We start from the raw sequence: 12500 nt of genomic DNA on the forward strand, positions 1-12500 counted from the left end.
GCGTTGCTGTGGAAGGGAGGCATTTTGAACATTCTTAGGGCATTGACATCTTGATGGGTGAAGTGTTGTCATGAGATTTGTGCATGACAACACCAAAGTCAAAGCGGCAGTATGAAATATTCGTTTGCATAGCTAAAAAGGTTTCTGCTGTTGATGGTGCAGTTGTTGCTTTTTATTTCAATAAAACTTACAGAACTTGAAAATCAGCAGTTACTTTATTTGCGTAGCCGAAACAAGGACCATGCGCGGTTGTCTAGTCACCATTACGCACGCGCACTGCCCTCCGGCTTCTCCGCTCGCGCCATTATCTCGGCATGGCAGCTGCCGCCATCTTTACAGGCTGCGCGGTCGCGTGTTACGACAGCGGTTACGGGTTCTTCGATTTTTTTTTATTTCGCCAGCCGTGAGGGGAAGGGGGGCAGCTATTATCTTTGCCAATGCCTTAGCCGCGTTGTCAGACTAAACGCCGCACCCAACAGCCGCGTCACATCAGGGACGCGGCTTTGCGCCGATCCTCACTCTCTTGCACGCGTAATCATGCGAACGACAATTAAAATTTGGAGTTGGATATCTCGGAGCATAGACATGCTAGAAGAATTCTTCCAAGTGAAACTGTGTAGAAACACGACTGCCTCTAACTTTTGAATACAAACATACACATTTACTGCAGTCAATAAAAAGTTAATTATTCAATTTTAGTTAATTCGGCTGCTGACAGCAATAATTATCTCACTTTGTGTCCCCCTGGCCACACAACTTATTTGCGCAGGTGGTCTTCACGTGCCTCCCAGCGCCTAATTTTAAGAAAACCATAAAGCTTAATTTTGAACACCCGGTATATCTAGCCTGTATTGTTTCTTAAAATAAAATTTGGGATGATCTATCGCAGGTTCGTTATAAATGCGTGAGCACGGGTCCGTCTTTGGAGTTCTGTTGGGACACCTTGATTTCCTTAAAAAGATTCTTTGTGTTCGGCTGAGACACCTTCGTTTGCTTTGGAGGACTAATTGCCCTATTCTCAAACAGCCCTCGACTCGAAGCTCTTCCTCCTACAAGGTGGACCTTGTTGAGCACAGCGCCGCTTCTCGAGTGATAAAGACGTGACAATTCTCAAGAACTCCCGTGAATGATCATGAAGCTCAGTGACCACTTGTGTGGAGGGATGGCGGTGCTATCTTCTCTCTTGAGTCGAGGTGTTGTGTTGACTAGAGGAACGTTCTTGAATACGGGCGTAACGCTCCGTTCAAACGCGGCAACCACTGGTTGTTTACGATATGAGAATCACCGCGTATGAAGACTCACGACGCCACCTACAAGAAGAACGATGTGGCGTAGTAGCCGAGAGCGCGAGCCAGCGTCTTTATGTTTTGTTTCCCACGCGACGTCATCCTTTTACGCAAGGCGCGCATCTGCACCGTTTCTCTAACCACGCGACGCCATCCTAAATTCCTAGGCCTGCGCGCTGGCGTTGGCCACTGACGTCACGCTCCCCCACTTCGCAGCCGCTGCTCGAGGCTTCGCCCCGCTCCGCGAGAACGCCCACTCAGATAAACGGATCCGGCGGCTATGAGCTTCATATGCTTAATGTACGACAATAAAACTGCGAAGTTACAATGAAAAGCTCGTAGCGTACGAACGGTACTGTGCTCGTACTGGTTATTGACAACGTGTAACTGCGATCACAATGAGTGCTACAGTTGAAAAAAAAAGTTGCCCATGCGTACTTCTTAGTTTAGCTGTTAGTTGCTATTATTTATATATAAACACTTCAGCGAGAGATCTCTTTCATTAAGCAGGTTGGTCGCGGAACCAATGACAGCAAATGAGGCAACTGATGACACCCCAATGAGGAACTAAGTTGATCAGGCGTGAAGGCGCTCGCGCGGACATCGGCGTCCTTGGCAAAAGGGACGTCCCCTCGTTCATTCTACGCCACCGACGGGACGAGTAAGGCACGGCCGGCGCCAGGAGGTCCAAGGTGTTCATGAGAAAAATTAACTACGGCAACTTCGCGACACCACACCCATACGGAGTACAACTAAGCTTGTGAGCGAGTTATACCTTTACTTCTACATGGCTGATACCACTGGTACTCACGAAAAATAATTTTGAAGAATGCTGGTGGCCATATTTTTTTGTGACAGGGCCATCCCCCTATCAGCGAGGGGGCGATACAGAAATCTGAGGGGGGGGGGGGGGTCAGGACATCCGGACATCCCCCCTGGATCCGCGCCTGCATACGAGTACTGGGTGGCGCAAGACAACGCCCCGTTTCAAAGGAGACGCTCATAGCATCCATCCATCCATCGTAGCTTCGAGGCGCGTTCGTCGCCTGTTGTCGAACGTCGCGCTAGAACTTTGCGGTGTCTGAAGCTTTATATTTCGTGGTCGGTGGTAGCGCCGTGTCGCATTTCTTTGCCGCCTATAACCGACTTATAATAGATATCAGGTAAGGTGAAAAACTCGTAAATGAGAAACAACTGCAAAGTGATGGCATCTCGTGTACCACAGCAATGACGGTAACAGAACAAGCTAGCAGCACGTGACCATATGCACGTACGATAGTGTTAATTGCGCTTGTTAAAGGAGCCAAATGTATTCCTATACAGCAACACTTAAGGTTATAAAAGAACTTAAACACAGTGAAATTGGGCAAAAAACATTTGCTACACGACAGCCCAATCAGACTCCACCAATGGTCCTTCCTTCCGACTCAATTCGATAGTCCTCCTCAACTGGAGGGTAGTGCCCTCCCATCAACTGAAGTACTCTGTGTACTTAACAGTGCTCCTTGGTGATTCATGAGATGAAATTTCATAATCATGGCCCTCCTGCTGTTTACACGACGAAGCTGCAGTGGAGATGTTTCTTAAGTGACACGCCTACGCATGAATCGCCGAGAGAGAGAATAAACATCTTTATTACGTAAATGAAGCTTTAGAGAGGCGTCCTCATTCCAGAATGCCTTGAGTTCGGGCCGCGTCCTGGGCTTTCGCAATCAGCCGTTGCTGATCCTCGAGATCGGAGCTGGCGAAGGCTCTCTCCCAAAGTTCGCTGATTTGGTAAAGGTTCCGAGGATGTAACGGTGCCTGTCTGCAACCCCCTACTATGTGCCTGAGAGACCCGGGTTCTTCGCAGAAGCGGCATGAAACGTTACTGAGGCGCTTCATGGTACAGGGCGGCGCTGATCCCCACGTGATTAAACATGGTGGTGTCAGCGGGAGCGCGGTGAAAAACATTAATGCACTCCATACCTCAAAGTTCTTGACGGGCGTCCACTTTCTAGCTTCTGCGGTGATCACCTCGAGGGCAATGCCGAGAACGCTGAGCGCGCACCAGATGCCGTCGTTTGTGTGCATGCTGTGCCAGAGCCAGTTGAAGGAGAAGGCCACCGCCGTGCCCAGCACCAACCGAAACGGTGTGCGGTTGCCACGCACGACCGGCTCGTAGATGTAGCTGCAGGTACAGACGACACAGTTACAGCAAGAAGCCGGATAATGAACTGCCTTTGCGCAGCCACGCGAGCCGACCGTAGTGGACCCTACGGTCAGCTCGCGTGGCTGTGTCCAGCTGCCGCAGCGTGTCCGGAAAGAAGTGCTAGACTGGAGTACGATTGCCGCATGACGAGTTTGTCAGCGCACGCACCGGCGAGCCGTGTATTTCGGAGGCCTGGCTTCGCGGCGGCAGCTCTAGATGGCACCGATAGTTCTTAGGGAAACGCGAAAGAGGAGTCCCGCTCCATTACACGCCTGATACTTGACTCGTTTCGATGGTGACAGTACCTTACATCACAACATTGATTCAATGCTAACGCATTACCATCGACAGAAATGGGGTGATGAGTTACGGCGTTATCATTATTATTATTTTTTTGATGCGAGACGTTTTTAAGATCGGTCAGATTGCTAAACCACATGTTAAACCGCTTATTCAAGCCGCATGTAAAGATAACATGTTACAGTCGACTCCTGTCAATTCGACCTCATGCGGGACGGCAAATTTTGCTCGAATTAGTCGAAACGTCGAATTAACAAACAGTGGCAAAATAAAAAAAGTCAATTTTTGGTTGTTTCAAATATGTCGTCATCGACCCACTACTTCAACATAGCATTGCAATATCTATCCGTGTCATTGCTGGTAGGATGTTCACAGATCTCAGCAGTCTCGTCAGTGCTGACAAAATTGTCAAAAGAGACACCGCCCAGGGCAAGTCGTCGTCATCGCCGCAGGACAGGTTGCTGAAGTTACTGTTGTCGCCTAGGCTTATCTCCCGCTTATCACTGAGCTGGGTTGTTCGATGAGGCGGGCACTAGTAGCACGAGAAATCGAAACATATATTCAACTAATTAACAAAAATTCACCAATTAACTTATTAGGTAATTACATAAGACGTGTAATATGATCGTAGACTCTAGCTACAGCTAGAGTATACAAAAATCTTTTCGACCGAGCAGGAACGAGCGCCGAGAAACGACTTGATTATACCTCAACAAGACGCAAAGAAAACGCACGCACGCACGCACGCACGCACGCACATTCAATGTAGCAGATCCAGCGAGTTAGAATATACATACAGCGAATCATTGTGCGAGTGCATAAAGAGTTGAAACATGAGTTCGTGGTTATTGAATGCTCGCACAAAATGACCATTGTAGAGAGGTTAGGCTAATGTAATGCGGCTGCCGCTGCCGCGGACGCGCGGAGGCGAGCGACACCTGGTGGTAGTGCAAGGAACTCAGCGGCGCGCGCGTCGTGCGTACTCCTCTGTGATTGATTGGCCTATTCGGCTGGAGAACATCCAGACCGCAGCACCCACCCTACGGCCACGAAACCCGGCGACGTTCGCAAAGAAGAGCTTCGCTTTTAAAACTGACCAAGAAGCGCTGTGTCATTTAATAGAGCTCAGAATGTATCCCTTTTCTGCAACGTCAGTAACCGAGCACATGGGAAGGGGACACGTAGCTGCCATCGCAAGAACCATAATTGTGCCAGTACGACACGCGTGTTGCGGCCTTGACAACATAATGCCGCTATTCTATTTAAAACCTTAACTCCGGGTGACACTTGAGGTATCACCCGAAACACAGTTCGAGCTTCAAACAGATCCGGAAACAGTGAACGGATAAGTGACAGAAGATTGACATATACAGGGTGTCCCAACTATCATGCACCAAGATTTAAAAGTATGCAAATGACACTTAGCTGCACAGAACCAAGGTAATGTTGTTTGCCATCGCTTGGACCAGATAGATTATTTCTTGCATTGTACCTAATTACATAACTAGTCTTAATTAATTACTCATATCGAATATTCTAATTAGATGAAAAGTGTCAATGAGAAAATGAGAAACGCACTCACAGTGCCGCGCGACTGGCCGCTCGAGGCACTTCGCGTGTATTCGCGTGCTTTCACGCTCGGAAAAACACTTTTATGTAGCACGTATTGGGAAACAGAAAGCTGTATCGGGAGTATTTCGTGTTGCTCTACAATTTTCTCATGGACACTTTTCATCTAATTATAATGTTTGAGAAATTGATTATTAATTAAGACTAATTACGTAATTAGGTGGAATGCAAAAAGTAATTTGAATATCTCCCAGCGACGGCAAACACCATTACCTTGATTCTGTCCAGCTACGTGGCATTTGCATATTTTTAAATCTCGCGCGCACAGGCAAACATGAACACATCACACTCGATGATAGTTGGAACACCCTATGGTTGAACCGTGGAGTCCAGATCTACAGAGAGAAAAGTGATACGGGATAGGCGGGGTGTTAAACCGTTATGTTCAGAAATCTGATGAATCAATTACGACACGTTTGAAACCGCGTTTGGCTATACGAGATTTTGCACTTGTGCTACTGCATCGAACGAGACCTTATAAATGCTCACTTGCATACCTTCGGATCCATAGGTGCATGCCTCGGTCGAAGTTCCTGAAAGTAAGAATCAGTGAAAATAAAATGACATGTTTGTTTCGTTACAGCTCGCGCATCAAACCCGTAAAAGCTCCGGGTCGTGGCGATACAGGTATATTCCTAGCACAGTCGTTTGGTCACCTGTTACTATAGGTCCTATAAGTCTTTTGGTTTCGCCCTTCTACCAAAGTCGGGGAAGAGTAACGAATACAAGGAACGAAGCAATCGTAAATTGTAATTGCCGGCATATAAAAAGGACCCTCCATCTGGTAGCAGTTTTCCTACGCTTTCGAAACGTTGTCTGCAAATGAATTTCTATTCTAAATGCACAAGGAGGCTATGTATCCGAGCTCGACGCACGCGGCGCGTATGTTATATTTGAAAACGTCGAGCACTTGCACCTATAGGGAACCAGCGCTGGCCAGGAGGCGCTAGGGCAGTTTGAATGTGCGGCTAATATGATGCTGCCGTCCGGTAGGGAGACCACGAAAAAAAAATTCAAAGGGCACTTAGTTATCCCTACGTTGATGAATGCGAAAGCATTGCGACCACCAAAGGTCGTGGGTTCGAGTGCCGTAATGTACTGTCTGAATTAAACCTGTGGCTTAATGAATGGGCCATATAATGCTTTCGCATTAATAACGGGAGCGCTCAAGCAAGGAACGCTTGCATGTAGGCTCCCTCAACCGGATATGTCATCGATGTACAAATTAACGAGGCGCGCCGCCGGCACCGTCGTGCTGTCCTGGTATTGACCCCGCACGCGTGGCCCGCGCGTTGATGGTCACTAGGCTTCCAGAGAAGCGTAATGCGTTTGACTGCAAAAACGACGAAGCCAAATGGGACGCATGGTCAAGCCCCGCTCAATCGGTTCTGCTGGAGCCAGGGCTCCGTTCCAGCTTCCGCTGCTGCCCCGAATGTTGTGCACACCATGCTGCGCCCGTGAGTGCGTGTGCGCGCGTGCGTGCGTGCGTGCGTGCGCACGCACGCACGCACGCACGCACACACACACACACACACACACACACACACACACACACACACACACACACACACACACACACACACACACACACACACACACACACACACACACACACAACACACACACACACACACACACACACACACACACACACACACCTATTTACCTATTACCCGATTACCTATTAACACTTTCACCAGGCGATCGCTGCCTGTTCATTTTTGTAGCGAGAGCTACATTGGCCGTATTCTCGCCGTTTCGCTGTGGCCGGTGGCCGCACTGCGAGCTGAGCCGTTGCCTAGCAACCGCCGCAGCGCCGCTCGCCGCGCCACCTTGCATGCCATCAGAGGAAGAGCCGGTTAAACCGCGTTGCAACAACACAGGAGCCGGCGTTGCATCGTATATATAGAACGGGAGCTCAGTGGGATTCGTAGGCAGATATGGAAAGTGAGTCGGAGAGACTGAAAGAAGCCAGGCTTCGTCGTCGTAACGAAACCAAGAGGAGGCAGCGAGCCGAGGAGACGGAGGAAGAACGAGCCGCACGCTTCGAGAAGCGTCGTAAGTACGAAGCGGCCAGGTGAGTGGATTCACATGAGGATAGCACCCGAAACGTGTTCAAGTCACTGGACGACAACCCCTTAACCTCCCGCCTCACTGATCATCGGGCCGTCTTTGTGGCAGTTGAGAAACAACAAGATGAAGACTTTCAAAATAAACGCGTTACACTTTAAAAATGTCTAGTCTTTAATGTAACCATAACTTAACGAGAGGTAACAATCAAACCTAAACACTCAGACGTATGAAGCTAAACGATAAATATGTAACCGTAGAGAGAACCAAGCTAAACAATAAGATTAACCGTACCTCTCGCTACGCACACCCAGGCATAACAGAGTTAAGCCACAGCCAATTTTTTTTACACGTTGCTCTGACCCAGAGCATATGTCATTGGTGCGCTTTGAGGGATCCGGCTCTCTTTCATCACGTGACCACGCAGTATGCACGTACGCCTGATTGGGTAGCACAGACGTGATAGCACGGTCTCGAGTGATTAACACTGTGTGCTGTATAGCGAGAACAACGGCAGATAACGTGTAAGATAGTTTACTCGCTTCATAAGCGTTACGCTGCATTACGCCTCACTCGTTTTAGGGGCGAAGCTCCTTAGGGTCGAGCCTTGTCCCTTGTCGCGCCGTCGTAGCCACGCTAGTACTCGCCGCTCCCGCTAGAGACGCAGTTATGCTCTCTTTCTCTTTCTCTCTCGTTCCCGACGCGCGCGCTCTCTCTCGTCCGTAGCTAGGGGCGCTGCGGTGCACAAGGGCTATATAAGCGCTGTATATACTGTACACATGTACAGTATATATATATATATAGTATATGTACGCCATTCTCCGCCTTCCGGTTCCAGCTTCCGGTTCCGTTTCCGGTTCCGGACGCCGGAACCGGAAGCCAGCTTCCGGCTTCCGGCGTTTTGCCCGAATGATCCCCCGGCTGGTGCTTCGCCCACTCATCATCATTCACTTCGGGGATATGCGGTGTTTTTTCTTCTTTTGTTTGAGACTGTGGTTGTTTCATGTGTAGCGTTCCACTGCTCTGGTTAATTAATATGGATTTAGCTGGCCCTCCATACGCAGTATGAATTACGCGATTCCGAAGCACCGAAGAGAAAACGTCAGTAGCAGCCCTGGTGGTACGCCATCTTGTGACACTGACATTGACCAGGGCACAAAGAACTGCAAAGGCCATGTTCTACCTATTTGACGGTGCAAAGCCGTCGGCAGCCACACTGATTAGTGAATGCTCTATTTATTTTTGAAGGCACGTTTCATAGACGTTGGGGTTCAAGAAAACGTCACTTGATGTCGTTATTGAGGTTGCAGTGGCCGTAGACATCCCAGGTGTTCCGATATTCGGTGAACTATGTATAGGGCCTACGAAATTCCTCACGTCTTCAAGTGTACCAGAAAGTTGGAAGAACGCCAAAATTATACTAATCTATAAGAAGGGAGACGTTAGAGAATTGAAAAATTATAGGCCCATTAGCTTGCTTGCTGTATACTGTATAAAATATTCACCAATATAATTGCCAATAGAATCAGGGCAAAACTTGGCTTCAGTCAACCAAGAGAACAGGCTGGCTTCAGGAAGGGATATTCTGCAATGGATCATATCCATGTCATCAATCAGGCAATAGAGAAATCTGCGGAGTACAATCAACCTCTCTATATGGATTTCATTGATTACGCAAATACATTTGACTCAGTAGAGGTACCAACAGTCAAGAGGCATTGCACAATCAAGGAGCACATGAGGCATACGTGAATATCTTGGCAAATATCTACAAACGATTCCAACACTATACATTGGTTCTCCACAAGAAAAGTAGAAAGTTGCCTGTCAAGAAAAGGGTCAGGCAAGGAGACACAGTCACTCCAATGCTATTCAGTGCATGCTTAGAAGAAGTATTCAAGCTCTTATAGACTGGGAATGTCCCTCCCTGCAAACGCCCCAAAGTAAGTGTTGTACCCTACATGCACGGGATATCCCATAGCTTGAAAAAGATGAACCAAGGGGCAAATGTAAGAGTTGTTTTTTCTGCTCCCAACAAGCTCGGCAAGCTTTGCAAGTTGACAGATCCAAATGCCGTCCCTCCCGATAACTGCACTAAGCATCACCGGAAAAAGTTCGTCGAGTGTGCTCACCGCGTGGTCTACAATCTCCCGCTTTCATGTGGGAAGCAATATATCGGGAAAACTGGGTGTTGCCTCAATGATCGGCTCCGCGAACACCGCAATAACGTAAAAAAATGGCACCGGTGGGTTCTTGGCGATTCATTGTCGCGATCACGACTGCAAACCTATCGAGGACGAGTGCACGATTGTGTCCCTTGGTAGGACGCAGCTTATACGTGAAATAACCGAAGCGCAGAAGATTGCAAAATTGGATGATAAGTGTGTTAATTTCCCTTCACTGGCTCTCACACAAAAAGAACTAAGTTTCTTGGAGCGGCATCACTTGACTTGTAACTTTGTTACACGTACACGCAATGCTTTTTAGTTCATATAAGCGCATGCGCAGTCTATACTGCTTCACAGATGTATATAAACTGATTCAGTGGCACAATAAACTTAGTTGAAAGTTTGCGCTTGGTGTGTGTGTTCTTCTCTCCCGTCCATGTGTTTTTGTTGCGCAATAATACTTTAGTAATGTATTACCAACTTGCCCGGAATGCTGCTTTCATGGAGTGCATACGGCAGGCATTGCCAAATCCTGACTGGGAGCTTGCCACTGTCGTTGAAAGGAAAAGTGTACGATCATTGCATTATACCGGTTGCTAACATATGAGGCAGAAACTTGGAGGTTAACAAAGAAGCTCGAGAACAAGTTAAGGACCGCACAAAGAGCGATGGAACGAAAAATTTTAGGCCTAACAGTTGAGAGACAGGAAGAGAGCGGTGTGGATCAGAGAACAAATTGGTATGCCCAATATTCCAATTGGTATTAAGAGAAAAAAATGGAGCTGGGCATGCAATGTAATGCGTAGGATGGATAACCGGTGGACCATTAGAGTTGCAGAATGGATGCCAAGAGAAGGAAAGCGCAGTCGAGGACGGCAGTAAACTAGGTGGGGTGATAAAGTTAGGAAATTTGCAGGTACAAGTTGGAATCAGCTAGCGCAAGACAGGGGTAATTGGTAATCGCAGGGAGAGGCCTTCATCCTTTAGTGGACGTAAATATAGGCTAATGATGATGATGATGATGATGTAAGGGCAGGCTAGCCGTCTATTAGCGAGTAATGGCTTGCTTGTAGAAGCATAACTGTTCACGGAATTCTGTGCTACCGGAGACGTAAACGTGAGCTGCAAAGTTGATGGGGCCCTCTTGTGGCACATAGTTTAATATTTTAACTAGAAAGCACGCAAACCTGTCATTGCAGTAAGCAAGCGTATTCTTCTCAGCTGTTGTTTTAAAGCATCCGAAGCGACCTAATTGTCAAAACGCAGTGTTTGATACTTCCTTCGACGAGAATACCCGCTGAACGATTAAAAAAATTACTGTTCGAGATGTCGCTATACAAGAGTTAATTGTCACGGCTTTCCACGTCTCGTGTAACCCAGTATATTCCATGAAGGTATACTGACAACCTAGAACTCTCCGCCGTCCGATATTTTCCTAAGTGAAAGAATCGTGGTGGAGAGGGCATTGAGCGCGCTCCGCAGGCTGGCCAACGAGCTCAGATGCCACTTACCTCCAAAAGTGCGAGCACCGGTGCATTACGGCTATGCACGGAGAGCGTGGCGGGACCTCGACACCTTCCGCGTTGGCGAGGGCGCCGGCAAAACCATAGGTGAACTGGTAACTCACGTAGAAGACGAACAACAGGGACAGGGCGTAGCCCACCAGGCTGGGGAGGTCCAGTTTATTGACCATCCAGGGCCACTCGGACATCGCCGAACTGCGAACCAAGAAAATGGAAAAAAACGGGCAAGAATAATCGCACATTACATGTTCTGAAGTACTTTATTAGCCACATGCCCACTCTTAAGTTCACGTACTACGTGATGCCTTTGTTTGGAAGAATGCTCCACGTCCGCCACCATCCGTCCGTGAGTGGCGCTAGCCAACACTCCCACGGCTTGATCTATAGTACACATGCACGAACGCCCAAGAGAATGGCCGCCGAGATAGCTCTATGGTAGAGCATCGCACGCGCAACGCCGATGATGTGGGTTCGGCTTCCAATCGAGGACAGGTTGTCTACCCATCCCCTTTCATTTCCTTTTTCCTCATTACTTCTACATTTTAATAAACCAACAGTCAATATCTCTTACGCTTCTTTGGCTTCGTTCGATGCTGGTGTCCTTGCGGTTGTAAGTCGGGAGAGCAATTGAAAGATCATGACTTTAACAGGAGCTGCAGTACTTCGCGGTGGCCTGGTTGGTTTAGAATCATGGTGGTCGTTTCACAGCGAAAAACGGCCTAAGGAAGCACGATTGCGAGTAAGACTGCTTAGTCAACGTTTATCTTTAGTAGAATGAAAGCAAAGTGAGTACTGGGGACATAAAGTGCTGAGAAATAACGTGTCCTGTATATCCTTCGAAGCGGAATTAAACAAACGTCCTGTTGTTTCTTCGATGTACTAAAAGCAGGCGTGTCTGTCTTCAGATTACAGAGAAAAGACACGTCTTTTTCCTTTGAACTTGAACTTCCAAGAAAAGAGAGGTCCTTTTTTCAAAGTGCCGAGAAAAGGCGTGCTCTGTCATTTGTTCAACACAATGAGATAAACACCAGCGTTTCTATTCTGTTACCATTTAGTTCGCTTCTGTTTTTAATGCATAGATATGGCTTACCCCGCAACATCCCTGTTAAAATCCGCATGTATGCTGATGATTGGGTTCTGTGCCATATGATTAAAACTCCTAATGATCACGACATCCTTAACCACTCATTTGCACCATTTCTCGTTTAGGTGTGAGATTTGGCAGATGCATATTAACTTCCGGAAAACCGTTTTCATGTTATTTACAGAACGCTCTTTCGCATCTTCTTTCATTCATTTGCTTAATGGTTTTCAAATAAGAAATGTGTCGCAG

At 47.7% G+C, this 12500-nt stretch overlaps 1 protein-coding gene across 1 annotated transcript in view; it reads right to left on the reverse strand.

Moving 5' to 3' along the window:
- LOC119458926 (protein-cysteine N-palmitoyltransferase HHAT-like) overlaps window positions 1–12500 on the reverse strand; it is a 26180-nt gene that overhangs the window by 8303 nt on the left and 5377 nt on the right. The window contains exons 3-5 of the mRNA XM_049671514.1: window positions 11156–11362; window positions 5904–5939; window positions 3158–3456 (exon numbers count right to left, since the gene is read on the reverse strand). Coding sequence (XP_049527471.1) covers window positions 3158–3456; window positions 5904–5939; window positions 11156–11362 — 542 coding nt within the window. The remainder of the gene's footprint in view (window positions 1–3157; window positions 3457–5903; window positions 5940–11155; window positions 11363–12500) is intronic.

This window comes from Dermacentor silvarum, chromosome 7 (assembly GCF_013339745.2).
Source record: "Dermacentor silvarum isolate Dsil-2018 chromosome 7, BIME_Dsil_1.4, whole genome shotgun sequence".
In the NCBI taxonomy this organism is placed as follows: Eukaryota; Metazoa; Arthropoda; class Arachnida; order Ixodida; family Ixodidae; genus Dermacentor; species Dermacentor silvarum.